Source organism: Paroedura picta, chromosome 4 (genome assembly GCF_049243985.1).
Source record: "Paroedura picta isolate Pp20150507F chromosome 4, Ppicta_v3.0, whole genome shotgun sequence".
Taxonomy (NCBI): domain Eukaryota; kingdom Metazoa; phylum Chordata; class Lepidosauria; order Squamata; family Gekkonidae; genus Paroedura; species Paroedura picta.
This window is the reverse complement of record NC_135372.1, coordinates 74,789,573-74,811,094: the sequence shown is the minus strand read 5'-3', so window position 1 is coordinate 74,811,094 and position 21,522 is coordinate 74,789,573. Positions and strand designations below refer to the sequence as shown.

The 21,522-nt window shown below is 42.1% G+C and overlaps 1 protein-coding gene across 1 annotated transcript in view; it reads left to right on the top strand.

The window, feature by feature from the left end:
* ROR1 (receptor tyrosine kinase like orphan receptor 1) overlaps positions 1-21,522 on the top strand; it is a 252,572-nt gene that overhangs the window by 218,740 nt on the left and 12,310 nt on the right. Inside the window, exons 5-7 of the mRNA XM_077333470.1 lie at positions 15,636-15,763; positions 16,227-16,544; positions 18,221-18,466. Coding sequence (XP_077189585.1) covers positions 15,636-15,763; positions 16,227-16,544; positions 18,221-18,466 — 692 coding nt within the window. The remainder of the gene's footprint in view (positions 1-15,635; positions 15,764-16,226; positions 16,545-18,220; positions 18,467-21,522) is intronic.

Below are 21,522 nucleotides of genomic sequence, written 5' to 3'. Positions count from 1 at the left end.
CTCAATTTTCCGTACCAAAACACAGAACTAGGAAAAGGGATTTTTTTTTTTTTGCATGCATGCATGCATACATACACACAACTCATTTAGTGAATTCTCTAGGTAAAAAGACCTCTGATTTGTGGACTATAATAACTGCTTGCAGTGGTGGTCTGTCCTCTTCCAGAAAGAAGAACCATAAGCTTCTTTCTCCTCTACTGGGTAGAAGTATGATTTAATGATTTTGAAGAAAACACACACATAAGTTCCACTTATGAATTCAGAGACACATCGTACTTTTCATGAAAGCATATATTCACTGCTATTTGTTGCCTTAGAAATCATATTCTTATCTCAAGAGCAATCTCTCTTTTTCTAACTACAGTTTAAATCAACTCATGAGATTCTTGGAGCTGACCAATTATTCCCCAATGACTAACTTCTATTTATGCGTGTCTATCAGGAATGGAATTTATGAAAGACACACACGTTATGTGAACTTCTAATGTTTTCACAGTTGTTAAACCATTCCATCTATTTTAAATAAGAGTAACTGCTTGTAACATGTTAGGACTCACCAGCTGCCCCAGATGACGTTAGAAAACCAGGGCTCTAAACCAAACATTCCCCAGATAATTTAGCAGCAGCAAGAAGTTAACTTTTTCTCCTTGACATCATATATTTTTTCATACTTTAGGGAGCAGTTTTACCAAACATTTAATGAGGTGCTTTTTAATAAATTTGACAGACTGTGCCTACTTTGAAATAGCATCTCAACAACTTTAACCATTCTACCGATCCTAAGAACTGATGAACAGACTGATTATAGCATGCCAGTAACTAACTCTCTTGAATAGACTCCCTTTCTCAACACATGTTGTCCCTTCTCAGTACTGCCCAGCCTGGCAAATAGTCTTCATAGTCTCAAATTAATCCTGAAGGTGCTTCCATGGAAGTATGCTCAGTTGATTTAGTTATGCTTTCTTTTGAATAAACATGCATGGGATTGCACTGCAAGGCAGTCTTTTCAGGGCTTCCGGAGTCACCTCACAGGCAAAAATTGTTTCTGCCCTGTTTCACCATACCAAGCCCTAGTATACATATTGTACAAAAAATAGTCCTACAGTTTGCCTTTAACAAGGCTAATGCCTGGTTGTCTATGTGCTCCACATACTGTTCCACTCCATTGCATTCCAACTTTGTGTCTTATCCTTCATACATGAAGCTCAGATATAAGTATGCACAAATGCAGGAGTTCATATCACAATTATATTGCCAGTCTTCTAGGCTAAGAATTTTGTCTCCTGACTTAACTAGAAATAGCATGGACTTGTGTACAATTTTATGTACAATAAAAATACATTCCATCACATCTAATAACTGCCACTTGGACAAAAGAAAGTACTTCCTCTAGCAAAATATAATTAACTTATTATGGACTTCCTTGTGTAATGAGATGTGATGCTGGGCCCCAATTTAAATGGCTTTGATGCATTGGAAAATTATTAACACTCAAGGTGATTTATCATCAATAAACTAAAACAACAAATGCATTAAAAGCAGAAGACAGCAATGTAGATTGAGCCATTTGAAAGGTCCAGGGAAAATTAGATTATAGGCTTTATCTCAGCTTTTTAATGTAGGTTGCATAGTAATTTTATTTTGTAAACTGTACTGGGGTGATACATATTCACTTTCATGGTACAATAAGGTGACCAGATGTGGAGGTGGGTGGTTCTATATGGAGCAACAAAATTTCTCATAGAATGCAAAAATAGTATTGTAATTTTTTTAAATTTCAACAATTAACAATTAAGTACAATTAACAAATATAAAACATTTTTAAAAACTTATGTATAGTATTATTGTATTCTTTGGCATATTTCTCACTCAAGTGATTTTTTTTTTTGTAGATTCCTGTCGTTGCTTAAAAGGTGCTTTGTGAGATGAGGGGCAGATGGCGGCGATAATGTGACAGTTACAATGATGGACAGGGTAGATGGCATCCCAAAGACTGGCACAACATGGGAAAGATGTACTTTGATGAGTAGAGAGCATTGTTTACAACCCAAATGAAAAAACATGCCATCTCTTTGATGTGTTAACATCCCTCAGTTGACAGTCCTGCTTCTGGTAGGATTGAACTCTGGCTCCTAGTGCCCAGATTGGCACTAGGGGGATCTAAAAAGGGGAGCTGTTCCTTTGTTTGGGGTTCAGAGAGACAGACAGACAAAAAAAGAAAGTCCAGTGTGAATGATGAAGGAGGACGGTGCTTGTAAATACAATCCTGGGGAGAGGTTCGCTATGCAACAGTAAGCCTCCCTCTGAGGCTGCACCAGATGTTGAAGGATTGTAAGTTAACTAACAAGTGACCTTCCTTCCTTCCATTTCTTTTTATTTTGCTTAGCCCTACCTGGAACTATCTTGTTGTTTGTGCCTTGTAGTTAGATCCAGTGAGTTTGTGCCTTGTAGTTACTACAGTTATTCAGATGGGGAGCCGTGCACATTCCTTGCCCCTGGGCTTGGCTGCCTGACAGTACTATTGTAAGATCCCTCTTGGGTATAAGATCCCCTTCTGGTTAATGCCAGGTGAGAGGGGTAGTTAACTCAGGGGCACTGGAGATATGAGAGCCCCAGAGTAAATTTTTGCCTCCAGCATGCCAGCGAGGGGAAGTCTGTAGGAGAAAGCATTTGACACCCTACATGGTGATAATAAAATGCTTTTGCTAAAGTTACTATTCCATCTCTGTTACAGTTTGTTTTTCAATCCTTTACATATAAGTTGGTCTTGCAGTAAGCATTTCTATGCCCTTGTTCTTTGATGCAGACTAAAATGCAAGGAATATCAATCAAAAAGCCTGTAGTCAGCATTAGGGCTAATAATAGAAGTAAAATTGTTTTTACTGAAAACAATTAAAGGATGCCATAATTAAAATGAAGTGTACTTCTCTATCTTGAAAAATATGTGCTGAAAGGGAGAGATTACCCAGAGAAGGGGAAATTAACTGTAAAAAGAGTTTGAGATAGTTATAAGGCAGGGTAGATCTCAGGAGGAGAACCTCAGCATATCATATGCACACACACATAAACACATAGCAATAATAAGCAGGCACACTTACAAAATGCACCAGGGAGAAAATTGGGAAGCTTTAGCCTAGGGAAGTGACATACACACACAAAGCAATAAGCAGGCACACTTACAAAAGGCACGAGGATGTGGTGGGACGTGGGACTATTTTTCCAAAGGCAGGAGAGTCCAGCGAAAAGCAGCACTAATGGTCACCTAATGGTACAATCAAGCTTAAAAGGTACCTACCATAAATGCTCGCTACATCAGAGACAGTTAATCAACTTCCTGATATACTACCCTGTTGCTGGGCAAGGACAGCACTGTGGGCATCTAATAGGCCTTTGCAATAGTCAGACCAAATGTGCATGTATCAATTGTTGAAGTACCAATATCATAACAGCAGCTATATAACCATTTTCATCATGGAATAGGCTTTCATGCCCAGAAAGAGGATGACACATCAGGAAGTTGATTAATCACTTGTTATGTTATATATTTATTCTGCAAAGGTGACAAGATCAAAAGTAAATGTGAGATGCACTTGACTATGCCAAAAGTTAGCATTTATGGTAGACTATACTCGTAAAGCTCATTGGGTGCTCTAATGCAGCAGGTGCTAGCTCATGGCTTGGTGTGTGTTTTGTGTCTCACTTGGTGGCTGGCAACCCTAAGAGAAGGTCTCTGTATGTACAACTGTCCTGACCCAAGTCAGGTTCAAACACACATAGCATGGAATCCCAGAACAGAAACCTATACCAATCTGGCAACCTTACCTCCACTCTGCAGTGTTTTCTTGACTGAAATAGTCTGGGAGCCTCCATGTGGCTGGTTGGATGGCTGCAAAGGCATTATACCCTTTCAAACCTCAAGATATATTTCCAGCCCAAGGGTAGCCAACCTCCAGGTGGGGCCTGGAGATCTCCTAGAATTAATGCTTTAGAGGAGGGACTCTGTAGCATTGTACCCCACTGAGGTTTAGGGATGCGAGCCTCTATGTGGGATCTGAGGATCCCCCAGAAATATAGCTCATATCCAGGCAGTTAGGCTAAGGAAAAGCTTTCCCCACTCATGCACATCCCTTCAAAAGGAATGCACACGCCTTTAAAAGGAATGCACATGGCCCCAGACACATAGAATCATAGAATCATAGAGTTGGAAGAGGCCATACAGGCCATCTAGTCCAACCCCCTGCTCAACGCAGGATCAGCCCTAAGCATCCTAAAGCATCCAAGAAACCTGCATTGATCTTGGAAGAGCAGTGGTGATGGCTGCCCCTCAGCGTGACAGACACACAGAGGCAGACAGACAGAGGATACTTTGACATGGCACCCTTTTGAGGCCCTACTTCCAAATTGCAAGGAAATTTTCCAGATGGGGCCTGGAGATTACCTGAAATGACAGCTCATCTCCAGACTATAAAGATCAGCTCCCCAGGCAGAAACAGCTGATTTTGAGGATGGATTATGAGGCACTGGACCCTTTTGAAGGCCCACGCCTGAACTTGGCTTTCAGTGGGCTCAGCTAGCACAGTATGTTGCTTAGTGGTGATGTCTACCCTTCTGAAGCATGAGGCCTACTGTTGTTGTCTGCAAAGCCAAATAGTTGTCTATTAAAAGTGGATCACCTAGTTCCCCCCAAAGTCTCACTGTCTACTTTTCTCTAAAGCTAACTGAAATTCTGGGCATTTGATTTTGTTCGACCTTCCTGGCAAATACTGATTTTTATTTATCAGGCCAGGCTTGAGCAAAGTCACTTCAGCATCTATGTCTCTCCAGCCAGTTGCCTGTTCACCTTTAACAATTATGGGGTGTAAATATTCCTTATTTAGATCTTCTTGCACTTTCCAGACTCACAGGACCTTTACTGGTCTGTCTATATGTTTGTGCCCAAAATAATAACTGTTGCTAGTAAGGGTTGGCTATAGCTCACAGCCCAACAGAACACACCTGCGCCACTCCACCCCAACCTCAGCCTATAAGCTTCTACGATCTCTACTATCACCGCTCATATCTAGGCTGTAAAGATCAGCTCTGCAGGTGACAATGGCTGCTTTGGAGGGTAGACTCAGACATTGTACTGTTTGGAGGCCCCACTTGCAAACTTCAAGCAATATTTCCAACCCAGTGTTAGCCAACCTTTAGGCCTGGAGATCTGGAATTACAGCTCATCTACAGACTACAAAGATCAGCTCTGCATGCAGAAATGGCTACTTTGGAGGGTGGACAGGGTTGTTGTGCAGAAGAAACATTTGTACCTGAGAGACCTAGTGCACCTGAGAGACCGCCTCCCTGCCTATACCCCTCAAAGAGCCTTACGCTCTGCCATCCCCAACTGGCTTCAGATCCCTGGCCCCAGAGAAGCATGTCAAACCTCAACAAGGGAAGCCTCGCCCTTCAGGGGAGGCAGTTGGTCAATGGGCCATGCTTCGTGCCTTCCAATTGGCCCTTCTGATTGTCAGTCCGGGGCCAAGAGGCCAATGGCCCTTGTTTCCTATCCCAGACTCGGCCCACCCCCCTTAGCCTTAGTGAATTATTTATACTGCTCCCTGAGCGGTTTACAGATCATGTTTTTAAATGATCATGCCATGGCAGTGAATAGAGCGTTTCCCCAATAATGTTTACAAATAATAAAACTATTACTTAAATTGCTGCATAAAATCATGTACACTGAAAAGATAAAATCTTAAACAAAGGTTTGTAATCTGCTTTTCTAGACCTTTTAAATATCTTACTTAGATTCCTTTCTTATATTTTTATTGAAATTGTTTTATTGCCTGTCATTCTAGTTTATTGATTATAAATCACCAAAGTGTTAATAGATGATTGTAAAATGTATGAGATCAAGTATACTTTGTAGATTAATTATTCTATATCTGGTTTAATAGTATTCCTTGGGTGTTTATGAATACTTGTTATAGGTATGGGAGCTTTTTTTAAAGCACGCAGAATTAGTTTGTTGCTATGTCTGTCACTTGATAATTTTCTGTTCTGCTTATGACTAGAGAAACTGTTCATATACAACAAATTCACCTAGTTAATGCTATATTTACTTTAAATATTTAATATAATAGCTAGCCTGTTAGAAAATGAAAATAGGGGAATAAAATATTAAGACAAATCTTATAAGTAAAGGATTGATTTCTGAGCAAGGAATGTATTGAAGGAGGTACTAATTTTTGGCACAGTGTTTACGTTTTTTATACTATACAGAGTATAAGGTTAGGGGAAATTATAAGAAGTATTCTGTTCCCTTCCTTGTAAAGTAAAGAAAGCTCTTTGCTAAAGTGCGCAAATAATTCCTACTTATGGCAAAGATATATATGTGTGTGTGTGTGTGTGTGGCAATCCCCTAGAGTATCTCAGCTTCCTATTCAAATATGTAGGATAAACGGATTTTTGGATGTGTAAAAATAGTGAAATGTTTTAGTAAGTAGTACCTGAGATACATTAGGGAAGTATTAGTTATGCTAAGGAAGCTACAACAAAGCCATGAAAAAGTACCATTTGGGTGGCCAAGGAAGACACAACTGCTTCACTGTGAACGTGTCGCATTTCATCATCGCTGTTAATAAAGCTCATGTGTAAAGCCTATCATGTGACAGCTGAAAAGGAATTTGGTCAGACTTGAGTTTTTAAAATAACTGAAGGCTAAAATTTACCAGATTCGCAAGGGAAGTTCTTCCTCTCATATTTCAATTTAATTGGGATTTAACTTGGATTACCTAGGCTGACAACTGAGTGGGAGTGTCCAGTACTATATCAGATAAGTCACACATAATCTAATGTATCGCAGCATGGCAGACTATATAATAAAAGGGCTCCAACTGCAAAACTGGGTCAATTTCTTGTTCTTTTGGACCAGTAGAGTAATGCCAAGTGTCCCTGAACTCACTGTGTACTAAGAGGTTAATGCTGAGATTGAATGAGGATAGTATATTTGGAAACATTCAAAAGAGGAATAAAATACTTGTTTGTGGAGTGCTAAAAATATATCCAAATTCTGTGATAAGCACATTGAAAAAAGACATTCTTTTCTAGTTTTTGTTGTTGTCTTAAAAAAAAATTAAATCAGAGAACCAATTTCTGTATCAGGTGTCATATTGTATGCTCAGATGATGATAATCATGAAATAAAGTCCTTTAACATAAAGATCCAATAGCATAAGCAATGTTTAGTACTGATAATTACATCCTATCTGAGCCTCAAAATTCTGAATCTATTTCTCTGCCTAAAATTTGAAAAGTTAACTACCCTCTGAGAGAAATCCAGTATAGACCTAGCAAACAAATTTGGGGGGCCATTCCGCACTCGTTCAAAATTGCACAATGGTTGCAAATTGAAATCGCTACTGATTTGCTGTTATGCACAACATCATTGACAATCTGCAACACTCCTGAAACCGATGCGCAAAAAGCGCTTCGTTGTAGCGCTTTCAGGGAAATCCCAAAAAGTGGATTCACCCTCCGGAAAGCGCTACACTCTTGCAACCAATCTGCAACACTAGCAGGAAAGTTCTGTGCGTTACCATTGTTGCAGTTTCTGCAAAGTCCCTCCCCCTGGCTCTCTCCTCTGATCTTCCGGCGAAGCGATCGCCATTTTTTTTTCTCGGAGTGAGCAGAGATCAACGCACCGGTGAGCCTTCGTTTACCCAGCGAGGCTTCCCTGGCTGCAGTCCCTCCCCAGAGCTGTTTAAAGTCACCAAGCACCCCAACTCTGTTGCTCTGACTTCAGAACTCAAGCTGCTGTCTAAAGGCGCTTTTAAAGGTAAAGGTAAAGGTATCCCCTGTGCAAGCACCGGGCCAAGTCAGACCCTAGGGGTGACGCCCTCTAGCATTTGCAGTAAAAGGTGCTTTTACAGTTGCTAAATAATGGAGTTTCAATCCACTTCATCAACCATTTGCTAGTGGATTTTAGAGTACAAGATGAGATGAAGTAGACTAAAGAGATCAGTTCCCTGGGGGAAATGGCTGCTTTAGAAAGTGGATTCCATAGCATTATTCTCCACTGAGGTCTCTCCCTGTCCCAATTCCACCCACTCCTGACTCCATCCCCAAAGTCTTCCAGTATTTCCCAATCTAAACTTGCTAATGATGACCAGGAAAATATCCTGAATGGCCATGAAACATCTGTGATGAAATCAGTGGCACAACCATTGTGTTTTCACTTGGTTTGCAAACAGCATTCGGTCTGTTTTCCCATAGCTCTTACAAGTGGTACTTTACATAGTCTTCTTTTCTTTCAGTAGAAGGAATATATTATAGAAGAGGCCCTGACAAATGTTGAATCTAGGTGCCATCCCAAAAATGTATAAACCAAATAGGTTCTATCCTAAGAAGAGTTGTACCTTTCTGAGCTCAATAGATTTAGAAGGATATAACTGTGCTCAGGATGGCACTGAAAAATATTTTTCACCTTTCAGGGTTCTGGGTTTCAATTATTACATTTTCTAATTACTGCTATAAAAATCCTAATCAAAATGTGGGTACAGATTTACTGGTTGTCCCAGGCCCCCCGAGACATCTGCCTGGCCTTGACTAGGGCCAGGGCCTTTTTGGTCCTGACCCCAATCTGGTGGAATGAGCTCCTGGAAGAGCTGAGGGCCCTACCAGAGTTACCAGCTTTCCACAGGGCCTGCAAGATGGAGCTCTTCCACCAGGCATATGGTTGAGGCCAGGGTAGCATTACCATCAGAGGATCCGCCACATAGGTTACATCTGGCTCCCCACTCCCATTGGAAGAGAACTTGGCCCCCTTGGGGGAAGGGGGGTTGGGTGTTTAGAATTCTCTAGGGTTGTGATAAGGGGTGTTTTATGGGTTTTTATGGAAATTATTGTTTTATAATTGTAAACTGCCATGGGACCTTTGGAGAGCGGTAGTATGAAAATGAAATAAATAATGTCTTTTCACAATTTTTTGTATTTTTATTTAATTTATAGAAAAAGTATTGGATAAATACCGAGGTAACCTTTGTTGTCAACAGCAGCAAACAACTACCTCTAATTCTAACCTAATTTTTTATCACCAATTTTCTTCAACATTATTGCTTTAAAAAAAAGCAATGTATTTTGGTATTAATCATCCTCCAGAGAGCTCAAGGTGGCATATATGAATCATAGAATCATAGAGTTGGAAGGGGCCATACAGGCCATCTAGTCCAACCCCCTGCTCAATGCAGGATCAGCCCTAAGCATCCTAAAGTATCCAAGAAAAATGTGTATCCAACCTTTGCTTGAAGACTGCCAGTGAGGGAGAGTTCACCACCTCCTTAGGCAGCCTATTCCACTGCTGAACTACTCTGACTGTGAAAATTTTTTTCCTGATATCTAGCCTATATCGTTGCACTTGTAGTTTAAACCCATTACCGCGTGTCCTTTCCTCTGCAGCCAACAGAAACAGCATCCTGCCCTCCTCCAAGTGACAACCTTTGAAATACTTAAAGAGGGCTATCATGTCCCCTCTCAACCTCCTTTTCTCCAGGCTGAATATTCCCAAGTCCCTCAACCTATCATCATAGGGCTTGGTCCCTTGGCCCCAGATCATCTTCGTCGCTCTCCTCTGTACCCTTTCAATTTTATCTACGTCCTTCTTGAAGTGAGGCCTCCAGAACTGCACACAGTACTCCAGGTGTGGTCTGACCAGTGCCGTATACAATGGGACTATGACATCTTATGATTTTGATGTGATGCCCCTGTTGATACAGCCCAAAATGGCATTTGCCTTTTTCACCGCTGCATCACACTGCCTGCTCATGTTTAGTTTACAGTCCACAAGTACCCCAAGGTCTCGTTCACACACAGTGCTACCTAGAAGCGTATCCCTCATCCAGTGGGCATGCTTTTCATTTTTCTGACCCAGATGCAGAACTTTACACTTATCTTTATTAAATTGCATCTTGTTCTCATTTGCCCATTTTTCCATTGTGTTCAGATCTCGTTGAACTCTATCTTCTGGAGTATTCTATCTTCTGGAGTATTTGCCAGTCCTCCCAATTTGGTGTCATCTGCAAACTTGATGAGTAGTCCCTCCACCCCATCATCTAGATCATTAATAAATATGTTAAAAAGTACCGGACCGAGCACCGAGCCCTGCGGTACCCCGCTACTCACCTCTCTCCAGTCTGATGAAACACCATAGACAACAACTCTTTGAGTGCTGTTCTCTAACCAATTCCCTATCCACCTAACTATCTGAAAATCCAGATTGTAGTCCTTCAATTTATCCATCAGAACATCATGGGGAACCTTACCAAAAGCTTTACTAAAATCCAAGTAAACAACATCAACCGAATTTCCACGATCCAGCAAACCTGTTACTTGGTCAAAAAAGGAAACCAGGTTGGTCTGACAGGACCTGTTGGAGACAAATCCATGCTGACTTCCTTGGATCACCAAATTGTCCTCCAGACAATTTTGCAGATTGCTCCCTTTAATATCTGCTCCATTATCTTCTCCACAACAGAGATCAGACTCACTGGTCTGTAGTTTCCCGGGTCATCCTTCCTCCCTTTTTTGAAGATCGGAATAACGTTTGCTCTCTCCCTGTCCTCTGGGACATCTCCAGTCCTTAAAGAGGTCCCGAAGATGATGGACAAGGGTTCTGCAAGTTCTCCGGAAAGTTCTTTGAGCACTCTCGGATGCATTTCATCCGGCCCAGGGGATTTGAACTCATCCAGTGCGGCTAAATGCCTCTCAACAACCTCTCTATCCATTTCAACCTGCCACCCAGACACTATCTCTTGGCTACTGCCATCTCTAGATGTGCCTAAATATGAATATGGTCATTCCCTCCTTCATTTTTATCTTTTTTACAATAAACCTGAAGATAGCTTAAGCTGAAAGACAATGACTGGCAGAAGACCACCTAGTATAGAAAGGAGAGATTTGAATCCAGGTTTTCTGATTGTAATCCACCCACGGCACTGCATTTAGGAAACTAGATTCTTATGGCCTGAAAGTCTATCTGATTAGAATCTGTTTTGTATTGTGTTCTTGTATTGTATCCGTTCAGATGATTAATGTTATGCAGGTGATATAATAATCTCAGTTTGTATAGCGGGAGAACCTAGATTGTTGTAATTGTATCATGTATTACACATATGTAAGTGGCTTTTCTATTTTACAGAACGAGTATCAATCAATCTTTATTTATTTATTTTATTTATTTATCATACTTATATACCGCCCTCCCCGGAGGCTCAGGGCGGTTTACATCATAACAGAGAACGATACATAAAACAGTCTGTAACATGTATAACTGATAACTAATAATTGTAACCAAAATAACAGCACAATATAACGGTATAACAATATAGTACTACAAACAGGTCCAGGGCTTATTGATGGGATTCTGAGGGGGGTGGTTTATTTATTGAATTCTGAGGGGGGGTGGGGGGGCAGGGGCCCTTGGTCGCTGTTGATTACGTCTGGTCTCAGCCAAATGTCTGGTGGAGGAGCTCCTTTTTGCAGGCCCTGCGGAACTGTTTAAGCTCCGTCAGGGCCCTGATCTCTTCTGGGAGCTCGTTCCACCAGGTAGGGGCCAGAACAGAGAATGCTCTGGCCCTGGGCGAGACCAGACGGACTTCTTTAGGGCCAGGGATCCTTAGCTGGTTGGTGGTAGTAGAGCGCAGAGCTCTTTTGGGGGCATAGGCAGGGAGGCGGTCCCTCAGGTACACTGGACCCTGACCGCGTATGGCCTTGAAGGTAATAACCAGAACCTTTAGTCTGATCCGGAATTCAACTGGTAACCATTGCAGCTGGTGGAGAATAGGCCGGATATGAGACCTCCACGGTGTTGCTGTGAGGATCCTGGCTGCTGCATTTTGAACCAGTTGTAGTTTCCGGGTCAGGGCTAAGGGCAGGCCTGCGTAGAGCGAGTTACAAAAGTCCAGTCTAGAGGTGACCGTCGCATGGATCACTGTGGCTAGGTGTTCCGGGGCCAGGTAGGGCGCTAGTAGTTTGGCTTGGCGGAGATGGTAGAATGCCAGCCGCGCTACCTTTGTGATCTGGGCCTCCATTGTGAGGGAGGCGTCCAGAATCACGCCTAGGTTCCTGGCGGAGTGAGCCGTAGAGAGCTGCATGCCATCCAGGGTAGGCAGGCGCACTTCCTCGCATGGGCCCTTCCTACCTAGCCACAGGACCTCCATCTTTGAAGGATTGAGCTTCAGACGACTCTGCTTGAGCCATCTCGTCACTGCTTCCAGGCAGCTGGCTAATGCTTCTGGGGGAGAGTCAGGGCGGCCATCCATCAGGAGGAAGAGCTGGGTGTCATCTGCATATTGGTGGCAACCCAGCCCAAACTTCCGTACCAGTTGTGCGAGAGGGCGCATGAAGATGTTAAATAGGATAGGAGAGAGGACCGCTCCTTGTGGGACTCCACAAGTAAGTTGTCGGCGGTCTGATGTTTTCTCTCCTATTGCAACCCTCTGTCCACGATCCTGAAGGAAGGAGATCAGCCATTAAAGGGCTGTCCCTTGTATTCCAGCATCGATGAGGCGGCGAGCTAGAAGCTCGAACGCCGCTGAGAGGTCTAATAATATCAGCAGTGCCGACCCGCCTCGATCCAACTGGCGACGGAGGTCGTCCGTCAGGGCGACTAGCGCTGTCTCTACCCCATGGCCAGGCCGGAAGCCAGACTGGGATGGGTCTAGGACCGAAGCTTCTTCCAGGTACTCCGTCAGTTGGTTTGCGACTGCCCTTTCTATCATCTTGCCCAGAAATGCTAGGTGCGAGACGGGCCTGTAGTTGTTAGGCTCTTGTGGATTTAGAGATGTTTTTTTCAACAGTGGACGTACCACAGCCTCTTTCAAACCCTCCGGGAATTCTCCTGTTGTGAGAGATAGGTTGATTATCTCCCGGAGGGGGCCCTTTATTCTTATGCCGGCTGTTTTTAAGAGCCAGGATGGGCAAGGGTCTAGTGGGCATGTAGTTGGTCTTGTTGTCGCTAGTATCCTGTCCACTTCGGTCAGCGTGAGTCATCTGAAGTTACTCATAGTTTTCTCCAAAGACGGCCAAGGGGCCTCTAGTTCATTTTTTGTATCTAAGGTTGGAGGGAGGTCGTGGCGGAGTGTCGAGATTTTGTCTGCAAAATGACTCGCAAATGCCTCACAGCTGATGTCCAATTGGCTACTGTTTTGTTGCCCTTCAATCAGGGCAGTGAGGGATCGAACTACCTTAAACAATTGAGCTGGGCGTGAGTCTGCAGATGCGATGGTAGCCGATTAAAAATTGCGTTTTACTGACTTCACCGCCATCTCATAGGCTTTCATCTGCATTCTATAAGATGTTCTCGAGGCTTCGTCCCGAGTCTTCCTCCAAACTCGCTCTAGCCGTCTCAGTTCCCATTTCTTGTCGTGAAGCTCCTCGGTGTACCAAGGGGCCCGCTTGAGACGGGGCCGGAGAGGGCATCGGTGAGCTATCTCATCAATGGCAGTCAGCAGTCTGTCATGCCAGTCACTGACCAGGCTATTGAGAGAAGTGCCGGGAGGCATTGGTTCCCGCAGAGCGTTCAGGAATCCTATTGGATCCATAAGTCTCCGCGGGCGAGCTAAAATTTGCTCAGCGCCCAACTGAGGGGGTGGTGGAAGCCTTAGCCGAGCCTTTAGAGCATAGTGGTCTGACCATGGCACGGCTGTTGTTGTGACCAGATCCACATCCAAACCTACGCCGAAAATAAGGTCCAGGGTGTGGCCTGCTTGATGGGTGGGGCCAACAACAAATTGCGAGAGCCCCAGTGTTGCCATGGTTGACACTAGGTCCTGTCCAGTTCTAGAGGACAGTAGCTCAGCATGGACGTTAAAGTCCCCCAGGACTAGTAGACTGGAGAACTGTAGCGTCCAGGCTGCCACCGCCTCTAGCAGGGCAGGCAGGGCGTCTGGCGGTGCATTGGGCGCGCGGTACACTAGCCAGATGGCCACGCTCTCGGTTGATCCCCATCCGAGGCCAACACATTCAATGCCTGGTATTGACGGCGCAGGGAGGGCTCTAAAGGAGAAAGCCTCTCGGGTTAGGATTGCCACCCCTCCTCCCCGCCCCGCTGTCCGGGACTGGTGGAGGACAGAGAACCCAGCAGGGGCTAGGTCTTTGAGGGCAACTGTTTCCCCCTCCCTGGTCCAGGTTTCTGTCAAGCACGCCAGGTTTATTTTATTTTACAGTCATTTAGACCAAAATTTTAGATGGACTACTATACAATAGCAGTTTATAAAATGGAAGGTAATACATTTAAAAGGTTAAAAATGCATCAACAATAAAACTTAAGAACTTCTTAAAAGCATTAAATACCGTTGACTATTTTACAAAGACAATATTATTATTATTATTATTATTATTATTATTATGATTTATGAGGCATGAAAGCAATAAAACTATTAAAACTGTTAAAATATAAAACAAAAAACAAGATCAAGAGACGTACCATAAAAGCTACTAACCAAAAAACATAAGAAGTTCTGTGGACCTATCAGCATGGTTATAATGGCTATATATCAGTGGCCCAATCTTTCCTAGTTCTTAAAGCTAGCCACGCAAATTTTGCTACTTTGCTGGTTAAAAAATTATTTGAATCTGATGATAGCAATAGTTGCAGGCAATACATTCTCAGGCCGTGAGGGCATTCTATAAGCATTGGTACTAATGCACCTGTGTGAATATGATTATACAGCTTGCACTCGAATAAGATGTGTTCTGTGGTCTCTACTTGACCCTGGTTGCAGATACAGAGCTGATCTTTGAGAGGGAGTCCATTACAGAACGAGTATCTGAGCTCATTAATTTTGGCTCTCGGGCATGTGTTTTCTCTTTTTCTTTGTCTCTAGCTTACTCTTCTCAAACTCTTACTGTCACTCTCACACATGTACTCTGTCACTGCAAACTGAAATATAAGTTCCAAATTTTGAACTTTTTGTCATGAAATAGTACAAACATACACGTAATTTAAAGTTGAACACATGTATACTCTTTGAAAAATATGGTAGAATATTATTTTTATATTATATTTTATATTATATTTTTTGCAGCGACCGGGCAGGTGACGGTGGGTGGGAGCCTTAGGGGCCAATGAGGGTGCAGCTGATCGGCCCTATTCCAACTCAGCCACGCCAGACTCACTCCATCCCCAGGGCAGTTTCACAAATATTAAAAGGAACCATGGATAAGATTATATGGTTAGCTATTATTTGCATTGATTTTATTTGCTTTGCTTTTTTAGTCAAAAATTAATTATGCACTATAACTGGTCACTCTGGAAATAATAGTGAGTTATTAACATATGCAATTTGTCCAATTTCTTTAAAATATAAAATATGACCAATTTTTTATTATAGAATTGTCATGGAACCTAAGTAAATACTAGTTTGAGAATTGGTGAGAACATATCATCTTGAATAAATCCAAGGTTCTTTTTTTCAGGATCGCTGGATTTACATACAACAGCTCATAGTAATCACCTATGCTCAGTAAACAGAGTTTTAAGTGATTTCACTTGGAGTGAAGACTAATACTGTGTCTTTGAATTGGGGAGAGTGATGGGGTGTGATGATGATTGCAAAGTCTGAACTTCTTTTTATGGTTTTAATTTTGTATATGTGATTTTAGTGATGAGTATGAGGAAGATGGGTTTTGCCAGCCATACAGAGGAATTGCATGTGCCAGGTTTATTAGAAATCGAACAATTTATATGGAATCTCTGCATATGCAAGGTGTAATAGAAAATCAGATTACTGGTAGGTAAACATTTCTGCTTCAGTTTTCCACTCAATTGCCATTTTTCTTGTCTGATTGCCATAATTTTCAGTATAACAAAATTTGTAACTCCATAATATGTTTAAGGTACAATTAAATTTGCCCCAATATATTCAAAATAATAGGATGTATCTATTTAAGAAAGAAAATTGGAAAGTGGTATAATAAAAATGATGTTTTATGTATCGTATATATAATGTTTTATTCATTTTTTCACTCTCTCTTTCTCTGTATTACATACAAACATACCAGTAGCCTTCATTTAGTTTGGTAAGAGCAGAACTGAAATAATTAAATAATAGAGAATATTCTTTACAAGAAAATTTATTTTACCTATATGGACATTTAGAAGTGGTGAATTATTACAGTTAATTCAACTATTATGGTATTGAATGGGGCACTGCACAGCATATTGTCTAAATTCCTGATATGTGTAAATTCCAGCTGCCTTCACTATGATTGGAACCTCCAGTCATTTATCTGATAAATGTTCCCAGTTTGCTATTCCTTCGCTGTGCCATTATGCTTTCCCATACTGTGATGAGACTTCTTCAGCTGCCAAGCCTCGGGATCTGTGTCGTGATGAGTGTGAAATTCTGGAAAATGTACTTTGCCAAACTGAGTACATCTTTGCAAGATCCAACCCTGTGATTCTGATGCGCTTAAAGCTGCCTAATTGTGAAGATCTTCCACAGCCTGATAGCCCTGAGGCTGCAAACTGTATCCGCATTGGCATCCCTATGGCAGATCCAATAAATAAGAGTAAGTAACAATTGTAAACTTGATATATTACATAAGAAACATCTTATCAAACAGTTTTTATAATATCTTTCAATCTGAACAGAAAAACTATTGGCATTCGAAATCTGATTTGGACAGATTATTTGTCTGATGGAAAGCCTAGCTATTACATTTTTCACTGTGCCTCTCATTTGACATAGATTTGAGTCAGCAGTAATTTATTACTATTACTGTTAGTATTCAGTTTCTAGACTGCCTCTCTTCCATTGGGTTCAAGGTGGTGTACAGCATATTAAAAATACATAGATACTTTATTAATGACGTATTGGAATTCTAAAAATTAGACACTACAAATAACCAACTCTCTGTCCAGCAACTAATTTGGTTAATTAACTATCTGTCTATCCCCCCTCCATTTTCTTCTATTGTTTCTTTCCCGGTCTGTTGGATATGGCAGTTTTCTCAGTGGCAAGGGGAAGAAGAAGGGAAGAACTGTGAGAATCAGAGGGTGGCCTTTTCAGTAGGTCGTCCTGGCCTTAATCATAAACCTGATAGAAGAGTGTCACCTTACAGGCCCTGCTGAACTGCAATAGTTCCATCAGTGCTCTAGTTTCAGGCAGCAGCTCATTTCATCAGGTTGGCCCTGGCTCTGGTCAAGAGTATATGACCCTGGCTCTGGTCAAGAGCATGCACACCGTCAGGACAGTCTATGTGCGCCAAGGGATTCCTTCCACCATGCATTCTCAGGAAGTGGTGGGGCAAGCTACCCCACTGCATGGAACCAGCACTGGACTGACGCAGCCGCTGTCATGCACAATGGGTCCAGGGAACATATTGGGAGAGGCGGTCCCACAGATACACAGGTCCCAGGCTATGTTGGGTTCTAAAGGTCAGTACCAACACCTTGATCCAGATCTGGAAGTCTACTGGAAGCTGATGCAGCTGTTACAGGATCAATCAAATATATACTTTCCATGGGGTCTTCGTCAGGATCTGGGCAGCCACATTCTGCAGCAATGGTAGTTTCCAGAATAAGATATTTTAAGAACGTAAGCTAACTAATGTTTTTTGGACTACCCTTATATCAGTTGATGTCTGGTACACAGTCCTGGTCCATTAAAATACTAATTAGCTATTTCATTGAAATAAATTATATTAATGATATAAGTAAAGACTCCTTACAAGGGCAAAGGTTACTATGCAATGCTCATATGCTATATTAGTAGACCTAATTCCAGTCACTAAGTAGAGTTCATTGGTTAGATCACAGTCTGATTAAGCTGAATTTGATACTACGTGATTGTATTTCTATGATAGCCGAATAACAGTTGATTCTCATGGTTTCTGTGTACTTTCATGCCAAAATAATGTATCCATTTCAGGTTTCCAAAGCAATTTTGACTTCTTATATTATTTTATGCTAAAAATGATCGGAATAAGCATTTTATTACAAAAAAAGTCAACATTAAATCTTATCCAGAGTATGGATGATTAACCAGCCCAGAATTATAACATCAGTAACTTGGGAAAATGAACAAAGTTGGGAAACTGAATTAGATTTCAGGATACAGGCCAGCAAAAACATAACCTGCCTCAGAGGAGATACATTTCATGCTTATATGCCAATCAGTCACCAACATGCATTATAGTTTTCTGATTTGCCAAAGTGAACTGTTGTTTTATTTGTTCTTTTATAGATCACAAATGTTATAACAACACAGGAATGGACTACAGAGGAACTGTGAGCATCACAAAATCTGGGCGACAGTGCCAGCCATGGAATTCTCAGTATCCTCACACACATACGTTCACTGCTATCAGATATCCTGAATTAAATGGAGGCCATTCCTACTGTCGTAATCCAGGGAATCAGAAAGAAGCTCCATGGTGCTTCACCCTAGATGAGAATTTTAAATCAGAACTTTGTGACATCCAAGCCTGTGGTAAATACTGAATTCTCCAGTTTTCTTTATCTTTTTAAAGGAAATTAGAAGAACTGTTTTAGGGTGATTTTCTTTTAGCATTTGTTGCTATAAATAAACTTTGTTTTATTTGAGATGAGAGCAATTAAACAGTATGCTAATAGCATTAAGAGAACAAATAACAGTATCTAAGTAAATGTGAATGCAACTTGTCTACGATTATTATAGGTAATCATTTGAAAGAACAGTATAAATTATTACAAAGAGTCAGCCTATAAATATTGTCTGAAGCTCACTATCTATGCTGCAACTGGTCCAGAATGTGGTGGCCAGGGCCCTTACGGGCACACCCTGGAGAGCACACATTCTACCTGTGCTCCAGCAGCTGCACTGGCTCCTGGTCGAATTCCAGATCAAGTAAGGTACTGGTGCTTAGCCATAAGGCCATTTGCAGTCAGGGTCCTGCATATCTGAAAGACCCTCTCTATATATACCCCCCCAGAGGACACTTTGTTCTATGAAAACAAATCAGTTGGTGGTCCCTGACCCCAAAGAGGTATGTTTGGCCTCAACCAGGGCCAGGACATGAGCTTCTGGAACACATCTGAGAACTAGTACAGTTCTGTAGGGTAGCAATCCCCAACCTGTGGGCCACAGACCACATGTGGTCTGTCGACTAATTGGAAGTGGGCCGCGAAGGACGCCTTCTCCCCCCCCCCCAGGCCCTTTACTTCATCCCCCCTGGCCCTTTACAACACACTTCGGGTGTTATTGTCTCCCATAACTCCCAGATGGGACTATCTCGTTGCAGAGAAACAAGCTCAGGGTTCCCCTTTGATTTGTCATTGTCATGAGTTAAAATTTCCATGAAAATAAAATGTTCCTTATGTTCATTGTTGTCACGTATCTGTATCTTATTTTGAAGGGATGTTTAAACATTACCATAGCGATCAGAGAGCGTTAGGGCAGTGGTTGAGAGTAGAGGAGTAAACTACCCCCCCCCCCGGGCCTCAGTAAAATTGTCAAGCGTTGAGTGGTCCCCGGTGATAAAAAGGTTGGGGACCACTGCTGTAGGGCTTGTAAAATGGAGCTCTTCTGCCAGACTTTTGGTTGGGGCCAAAGCTAAATAACATTTACCTATTCCATGGTCCCGCCTATCCACCTACCAGCTTCCATGGGCCCGCCTACCAGCTTCCATGGTACCACCTATCTACCTACCAGCTACCAGTAGCAGAAGCTCCAAATCGCTGCCAGAGTCTTCCCTGCTCTGGGGGATGAGATGCTACTGTTGTTTTTATCCTGCTTGTGCCGATGACTTTTAAAATTAATTTTAAGCTTAATTTTTTTTTTAACTTCTGTATTTAAACTTTTATGTTCTACACCACCCTGAGCAGGGTGTAATCTGCACAGGGCTTTTTACCCACTCCCAGATCAACGAAATCCCTGCAGTCTACACTGAATTTGATTTCCATTTTGATTTTGGGCACTTTAAATTTTCCCTCTGCCACATGCATGATTGATCTGTGGTGACCTTACCTTTCCCCCGCAATATCCTGGAGTGGATATAAGCCTCAATATTTCAAAAAACTGCCATGAGGAAATGTATAGATATCTTTTTGCGAATTATCTCGCTACTCCGTGCTTCAGAGCAAAGCAATCTTCTCTGATTGGCCAGGGCATCAGTTCAAAGACTTCCTGGTTCCTGGTTGCAAGGCTTCCCTTAAAGTAACTGCGCTCCAGAAGCCCTAACTTCTCACTGCAGAGATTTGCCTCTTGGATTTTTCCCCCTCCTTTGCAGTCTCCAATCCTCCCCCCTGAAAAAAAGAAAGAAAGAGACTCCTGCTGCACTTGACTTCCCTCCCTGCTCTGAGCTTTCCCAATTGAGTGGAGAACACTTTCTGTTTTAATTCGGGGGGGGGGGAGGGATAGAGGATGACCTGAATTCAAATCAACCTGAATTCAGCAGGATCCACAACAGAAAAACCAAAGTAAATGCAGAATCAGCCCTGGTCTCCTGGATAGGGCAGTATAGAAATCAAATAAATAAATAAATTGAAAATGAGGTACAGGCAAGTTTAAGAACTTGCCCATTTGAAATAAAACAGGAGAGTTCCAATACAGAGGGAGCTCATAAGGTAATATCAGTCAACTTTAGTAAAAAGCTAATGCAGAATACTTGATTCTTCTTTGTAGACAGTTTCCAATCAAAGGAGAATCTAATGAAAAGTTTGGATTTGTAGGAAGGGACCCTCAAATAGAGATGTGCATTAGTTGCTTACAAACTGAACTTCTTGATGAATTTCGTCCTATTTGTGTTCACAAAGTGAAGTTCATGGCAGGTCAGCCAGCATGAAATTTCAACTTTTTTGTGGAGGTTCATGCTGGCTCATGAACAGATACATTTCCAAACAGACTATCTATGCTGAATTAAGGCAATTAAAAGACTTTAAGGATGAGGGCAGCCTCAACATGACAAGACAGAATGAAAGTAGGATATAATACATAGCCACAAAGTATTGTTTAATAAAGCCCTTAAAAGATTCCTAAACTGCTCCTTGAGCTGTGCTCTAGGCACCCTCTCATCTGCTTTGCCTGCTAAGCAGAAAAGAGAGAAAATGTATTACAGTTTTTGCTGCCAAAAGAATCCAAAGGTCTGCACCTTTTTTTATCCCAAATGATTCATCAAGTGGTTGTGTTGCTACTCTGCTCTCTTGTCTCTTTCATCGCCTTGCTACATGTGGTATCACTGATGACTTCTCTTCCTAATCATCTCCCTTTGCAAGTCAAGTGTCTCAGCCTAGTGTTCAAATTCCCTGTCAGCTCTTTTGACAAGGTTTATGTCGGACCAGTATTTGGTTACCCGTATAAAGTGAACATTTTCCCAGAGTCAGTCTGAGGGATTTCATATACCTCTCACCTAGGGATGCCAGCCTCCATATGGGACCTGGGAATCCCACAGAATTGCAGCATCTCCAGACTACTTCTCCTGGATGCTTTGGAGAATGGACTCTATGGCATTGGACCCTACGAAGGTCTTGGTCCTCCACAGCCTCCATCCCCAAATCTCCAGGAGCTTC